The 7508-nt window shown below is 44.5% G+C and overlaps 2 protein-coding genes across 2 annotated transcripts; one reads left to right on the top strand and one right to left on the bottom strand.

The window, feature by feature from the left end:
- Nucleotides 1-337: 337 nt before the first annotated feature.
- On the bottom strand, nucleotides 338-1608 carry H2AC25 (H2A clustered histone 25). Its single transcript, XM_082623672.1, is given in 2 exon segments — nucleotides 338-1155; nucleotides 1158-1608. Coding segments are annotated over 2 exon segments (576 nt in total). The 5' UTR covers nucleotides 1527-1608; the 3' UTR covers nucleotides 338-948.
- Nucleotides 1609-1631: 23 nt separating this feature from the next.
- H2BC26 (H2B clustered histone 26) lies at nucleotides 1632-2279 on the top strand. Its single transcript, XM_082623673.1, has one exon. It carries the CDS (start codon nucleotides 1842-1844, stop codon nucleotides 2220-2222), a length of 381 nt encoding a protein of 126 aa, XP_082479799.1. The 5' UTR covers nucleotides 1632-1841; the 3' UTR covers nucleotides 2223-2279.
- The last annotated feature ends 5229 nt before the right edge of the window (nucleotides 2280-7508 follow it).

The raw sequence follows: 7508 nt of genomic DNA, 5'->3' as shown, positions 1-7508 counted from the left end.
ACTATTTATTGTATAATATTCCTAAATTATTTTACTGGCCTGTATTTATTGTTATAATAAAAAAATTAATGGCATCACTAAGGATAATGACAGCAGGAATAGACACTTGCTGAGCTCTTACACTGTGCTAGGGATCTTTAAACAAGGGGATTAGTATAGATTGACTCATTTAATCCCTTCACCCCATGAAGTAGGTGCCATTAACATTCTCATTTCTCAGTTGATTTTGCAGGAGCACCTCTGGGATACTACAACCCCTATTTATAACAGAATGTGGAATTCAGGAAGTCATCTTCTGGAATATCCACATATATATTACTTAATCTGGTCCTAACAATGTTCACTTTAAATTTACTATATTCACAAACGTAATTTTCCTCATCAAACTCAAGGTACAAATTATTTTATTGACTTCAGCGATCAGTTTAAGGGGATCTCTAACTTTTGGCCAACCCAAATTTAACAATTTAAATTCTTTAAAATAATTATTCTATTTACCATATTTCCTTTAAAAACTTACACCTACTTTCGAAATATAATTTGACATTTTCAAATGCTGACAAACCCTTCCCAAGACCTTAGAATTCCCAGTACATTATACAATTCTGATCCCATGTTCTCTAAAAATCTAAGTCATGCATTCATACATTTTAAAATGGAAATCATGTTTACCTATCAGAACCTCAAATGCTAAAGTTTCTTTCAAGATTAAACACTTTCAATACCAGATCTACCAGATTTTCCCTGGGATAAAACAACTACGTATTTGGTGTCTAACTCTCAGTGACGACACTTTCCGGAACCAAAGTAGCTTGTGACCGGTAATAACAAAGACACCTTCAGGATGAGTGGGATTGAAACCCCATGAACTTGATGCTGGCAAAACTCAAAACGGCCGCGTGTCAGACGGCATTCCCCGCACAAAATTAACACTGAGCCGCACCCAAATCATGCCTCGGGGTCGGTTTCCCGCGAGCCCTGCCTGGCGCAGATTCGCACAGGAACGCGCTCAAAAGGACACAGCCCTCGACCAGTGCGGCTCTTTTCTAGAATATATGGGTGGCTCTGAAAAGAGCCTTTGGTGTCACGGGGCCCCTGGGGCGCACGGCCGTTTCCGGCCCGCCTCCGCGGCCTCACTTGCCCTTGGCCTTGTGGTGGCTCTCCGTCTTCTTGGGCAGCAACACGGCCTGGATGTTGGGCAGGACGCCGCCCTGCGCGATGGTCACGCGGCCCAACAGCTTGTTGAGCTCTTCGTCGTTGCGGATAGCCAACTGCAGGTGGCGCGGGATAATACGAGTCTTCTTGTTGTCACGCGCCGCGTTACCCGCCAGCTCCAGGATCTCAGCCGTCAGGTACTCCAGCACGGCTGCTAAATACACAGGCGCACCAGCACCCACACGCTCAGAATAGTTACCTTTCCGGAGCAGCCGGTGCACTCGGCCGACAGGAAACTGCAGGCCCGCGCGCGACGAGCGCGACTTCGCTTTCGCGCGCGCCTTGCCTCCCTGTTTGCCTCGGCCGGACATCTCCCAATCAGGCGCGGAGAAAGAAGAAAGCCGAGAAACAGAACCGCAGGCAGCGAAGCCGCAATGCTCAGGGAGTCCTTATATATGGTCTTGAGGTAGTGGAGCCGGAGTCTTCCGATTGGGTAGCGAGAGTGACCAATCAGAAAAGGAAGCCGCCATCCCCTAATTTGCATGCGCCTTTTCCAGTGATGACGTTGAGCTGCGCTTGATCCTATCAGAAACTAGATGCTCTTGATTCCTCATTTGAATACAGGACGTATAAGTTGAGTTGCTGGAGCTGTCTCCTTTTTTTTCTGTTTGGAAAGATCTGCCGTAATGCCTGATCCGTCCAAATCAGCTCCGGCACCCAAGAAGGGTTCTAAGAAGGCCGTCACGAAGGCGCAGAAAAAGGATGGCAAAAAGCGTAAGCGCAGTCGGAAGGAGAGTTATTCCATCTACGTGTACAAGGTGTTAAAGCAGGTGCACCCGGACACCGGTATTTCTTCCAAGGCTATGGGTATCATGAACTCGTTCGTCAACGACATCTTCGAGCGTATTGCTAGCGAGGCCTCTCGTTTGGCGCACTACAACAAGCGGTCTACCATCACGTCCCGGGAGGTGCAGACGGCCGTGCGCCTGCTGTTGCCCGGTGAGCTAGCCAAACACGCTGTGTCCGAAGGTACCAAAGCCGTCACGAAGTATACCAGCTCCAAGTGAGGCACTCCCCGGCTCCCGGGAACCCAAAGGCTCTTTTCAGAGCCACCCACAAGATCGAGAAAGGGTTTCGAACACGTGAAAGGTTGTTATGTAAACGCATCCGATGTGTGCTCCTTAGCGGTTCCTTGGTTACTGGGAGGACGTTCTCGTTCTCCCCGCTCTCTGTAGACGTGTGTGCGCGTGTGTATGGGAGCGGCATGGGAGAATACCTGCTTTTTACAGAGGTCGGGTATGGAATGGCAACCCAAAATATAACAATGTGGGAGGCAATCAGAAACCGGGTGTCCACCCTCGCCTTCGCTCAAGGTTATTGACGCTTCACTAAACAAAGTAGGAACCCTGAACTCAAGTGTCCTTAGTGTGTGGAGAGTGCCATTTCCGGGGCTTGCGGGCATGGACTCCATGTCTAGTTTTGTGTTCGTGTGGTGTGAGCCTGTGGGTGAGGAACGCAGGTCACCTACCCCCAGTGGGACCTCGTGCCAGTCTCTCCACCGCCGTGTCCCTGATGGGTGAACCCGAAGGACGCACTTGGTGAGGCCCTGGGGATTGTCGCGCAGCTCTGGCGGTGGCCCCTGGCGCTGCATCCCCGCCTAGACCAGACACCTTTATCCTAAGGCAATGAACATTTCCGGGAGGATGTTTGCATGTCTGCATCCTTCAACCGCAGGGTATTTGACAACCGAAAGAAAAACGGAAGCGTGGTGGAACGCAGCGCTCCTTGCGCAGGAGCCGGATGTAAAAAAGCCGACTCCTGCTGCAGGTAGCTTTAAGGGGGGTAGGGGGGTAGGGGGGTAGGGGGGTGGGGAGGAGGGCAATTTAAGAGGAAAAACAACGTTTTTCGAAGCAAATGTAGTTTTCCCACTTCAGCCACGTTATTTTGTGACGCACTAGTAACGCATAACTTTCCCTTTTCTTTGAATTCATGGCATTCATTTGCAAAGTGTCATCTTAGTTCAAGGGAAAGCGCTTTGGCATGAAGAGTCTTCACTCTGAAGAAGACATCGCCTACCTTTTTTCTTGCCTTGTTTTTTCTCATTTGTAAGAAGGAGATTTCAAATAATCACTTCCTTGAGCCGTTTTGAGAATTAGATTGAAAACTCGTGTCATCATCTCAGGCAAGGAACCAGACGTTCAGTTAAAGGCTAATAATCGTGCTTTTTGTGAATTATCTCCAAAGGAAGCGGGTTGCATGCCTGGTCCGGCTGGGCGGGCGGAGCTGGGGAGGAAACGTCGCCACCCCCACCGAGTGTCCTCAGCCACGGCTGCTGGAAGCCCATCGCCCCCCACCCCGCCCCATTCCTTTTCCTACGTGGGTCCACTCTAAAAGAATTTCCAAAACCCCACACATTTTAAAGTTGGCGTCCAAAATATTTTATGGCTAGTTCAAATAATTGCAAGGATGCAAATCCCAAGGGTAGGACGTTTTACAAAACAAAATGTTCTCACATCAATCTTTTAAAGGTATCTATTGAAACAGCAATTCGATACCATAACCATAGCAACTCATAAAATACACTATTAAATTACTTGTTAACACTGAGCGATTTTAGATAATTTTTTCACCTTGAACTCATATTTCCATTCAATTTCTGTCTCAGAATTTCATCCTAATGTAAGATATATATATAATATATATAATATTATAATATATATATTATTATATATATATATATATATATATATATATTTTTTTTTTTTTTTTTTTTTTTTTTTGCCGTACGCGGGCCCCTCACTGCTGTGGCCTCTCCCGCTGCGGAGCACAGGCTCCGGACGCACAGGCTCAGCGGCCATGGCTCACGGGCCCAGCTGCTCCGCGGCATGTGGGATCCTCCCGGACCGGGGCACGAACCCGTGTCCCCCTGCATCGGCAGGCTGACTCTCAACCACTGCGCCACCAGAGAAGCCCAAGATATATATTTTTTACACTGTTCTATCTATCTCCTTTCTCTACAAAAAAGGATATTGAAATTTTAAAATACTTGTAGGTGACCAGAAGTCAGTGTTTAAAAATTACCGGCACAGTACACAATTGTTTAAACATAAATAAGTTTTGATAGGTATATGTAAAACCGAAAATAAAACTTAAGTGACACCTGCCTCATTTAAAGAGGTGGATAGTAGTCCCGCCCTCCCTCCCTCTCCCTACTTTCCTTTCCGCCTCAATTAGTCTGTGCATCCATGGGCACATATAGTATTATTATGGGTACAATGATAGCAGTGTGCAGCAGCATTTCTTTTCCTTTGTTCTCTTTTATAGATACGCGTTCTCAAACAGCATTAACAAAAAGAAATACCTCGGAATGGGAGTTTTGTCAGAGCAGTTTAACTCATTTCTTTGCCTTCCTAGCTGTAATACAGAAATTAAACAGCGGGGCTTCCCTGGTGGCACAGTGGTTGGGAATCCGCCTGCCAGTGCTGGGGACGAGGGTTCGGGCCCTGGTCCGGGAGGATCCCACATGCCGCGGAGCAACTCAGCCCGTGCACCACAACTACTGAGCCTGTGCTCTAGAGCCCATGAGCCACAACTACTGAAGCCCACGTGACAGCTGCTGAAGCCCGCGCCTGGAGCCCGCGCTCCACAACTGGAGAGGACACCGCAGGGTGAGGCTCGTGCACCTCAGCGAGGAGTGGCACCCTGCTCACCGCAACAGGAGGGAGACTGCATGCAGCAGCGAAGACCCAACGCAGCCAAAGAATAAATAAGTAAATAGATAAGTAAAATAAATCTATTTAAAAAAATTAAACAGCGATCTGTCATCAACAAGTCCACACCTTTAATTTTCTCAGTAGATATCTGATTCATATTAGAAACTGCAAAATTCAGTCCTCCACTTTGAAATGGGGACCTGCTGACTGGGTCCAAGCCCTCAGCCTCCTACCAAAGTAGATTGGGAGTCAGTATCTTAATGAAAACTTATAGTCACATGAAGGTAGTCTCACAGATTCACGTGATTCTTTACCTTAATGAGCTTAAACCATAGGTCTAATAAATGAAAATTGTCTTCAGCAGAGAATGTGATATATAGTGCTAGCAGTAGGCAAAAGCACTGCTTAGTACCAAAAACAAAAGCAAAATGAAGATTTTACAATAATTTGCAAATACAATTCTTTAAAAAATAAAATTTTCTGCGAATAATGCAAAATATCAATTTCTCAGTACTGTTGACTCCTTTGTCACACAGAATTAGCTTGAAGTTAAAGAAAGCCTGCCTCTATTTGCTGAACAGTCCAGTGGAGGTTGTACACACAGCCTCAGGTGCAGACTGGGCTTGATTTAGCCCTCTCCTAGGAGGGGAATCTGTTGAAGAAGAGGCAAGGTGATACAGAGCCCCTGCTATTGAGATTTTATGATTGAAAAAACTGAGAGAAATTGTATACAGAAACCATGTCTATCATATTGTTACAACAAAGAAATACATGTTCTGTTAAGTTGAAAGTTAAAATAAGGCAGTTAACCAAGTACTTGAGAATACATAGAGAGGCAAGGAGAACTAGGACTCGGCACAATGGAATCATTCTCTGGATCTGAAATAACCAAGGTAAATGCTTAAACTAAGGACCTGGAAGGAACTGGAGGAATTCTGCAGGTATACAATCTGAAATGTATCAAGGAGACTCCTTTTTCATATCAGAAATTTCAAGTCAAATTTATTATTATGGAGTAAAGAAAGTATTTTGGAGGGGAAAAAACTGTCCTTTTAATAAGAAATTACAAATGCAAAACAGTATTTACTGTATAGGAGGTTAAATATTGACTAATGAGTGGCAGGCCCTAGAAATGATGTGTGTGAGTTCCTGAGGGAGGAGTCACACGGCCATTGTCCACCTGAGGGAACACATCTGTGAATCCAAATCTCACCTAGCATTTTGGCTCTTGGAGACTGGGTTGTTCTCTGAACGTGTTCTTCATGGTTTGGGAGTCACCAGCCCTATGAGATTTTTTTTTTTTTTTTTTTTTTTTTTGCGGTACGCGGGCCTCTCACTGTTGTGGCCTCTCCCATTGCGGAGCACAGGCTCTGGACGCGCAGCCTCAGCGGCGATGGCTCACGGGCCCAGCTGCTCCGCGGCGTGTGGGATCTTCCCGGACCGGGGCACGAACCCGTGTCCCCTGCATCGGCAGGCGGACTCCCAACTACTGCGCCACCAGGGAAGCCCACTATGAGATATTTTTTAGAGTGAGAACAGCATGGGCCCAGTAAGGCCTTGCATACCTTAGTTGTTATTAAATGTGTCATGTATTTTGCATATGGTTAACTGAATTTTTTTTAAGTGCTACGTTTGTTTTATTGAAAAGCTTCTTAAAAGGAGCATAAAGGAGAAGTTACAACAGACATCACAGAATGACAAAGGATCATAAAAGATTACTGTGAACAATTATACACCAATAAAATGAAAAACCTAGAAGAAATGGATGAATTTCTAGAAATATACAATCTTCCAAGACTGAGTCAGGAAGAAATAGAAAATATGAATAGACCAATCACCAGGATTGAAACTGGATAAGTAAAAAAACAAACAAAGCCTCCCAACAAACAAAAGCCCAGGACCAGACATTTTCACAGGTGAATTCTACCAAACATTTAGAGAAGAGCTAACACCTATCCTTTTCAAACTATCCCCAAAAATTACAGAGTAAGAAATACTTCTGAACTCATTCTGAGACCAGCAACACCCTGACACTAAAACCAAAGATATCACAACAAAAGAAAATTACAGGCCAATATCACTGATGAACATAGATACAAAAATTCCCAACAAAATATTAACAAACTGAATTCAACAAGACATTAAAAAGATCATACACTATGATCAAGTGGGATTTATCCCAGAAATGAAAGGTTGGTTCAATATCTGCAGATCAATCAATGTGATACACCATATTAACAAACTGAAGAATAAAAATCATATGATCATCTCAATAGATGCAGAAAAAGCTTTTGACAAAATTCAGCATCCATTTATGATAAAAAACTCCCAATAAAGTGTAGGTATAGAGGGAACATACCTCAACAGAATAAAGGCCACAAGCTCACAGCTAACAAACATACTCAGCAGTGAAAAGCTGAAAGCATTTCTTCTAAGATCAGGAACAAGACAAGGATGTCCACTCTCACCTAGCATTGGAAGTCCTAGTGACAGCAATCAGATAAGAAAAACAAATGAAAGGAGTCCAAATTACAAAGGAAGTAGTAAAAATGTCACTGTTTGCAGATGACATGATACTATACATAGAAAATCCTAAAGACACCACTAAAAAAATTACTTGAACTTATCAACGAATTCAGT

The sequence above is a fragment of the Mesoplodon mirus genome (assembly GCF_964341445.2).
Source record: "Mesoplodon mirus genome assembly, chromosome: 5".
In the NCBI taxonomy this organism is placed as follows: Eukaryota; Metazoa; Chordata; class Mammalia; order Artiodactyla; family Ziphiidae; genus Mesoplodon; species Mesoplodon mirus.
The sequence above is the reverse complement of the archived record's forward strand: the minus strand, read 5'-3'. Positions and strand labels throughout refer to the sequence as shown.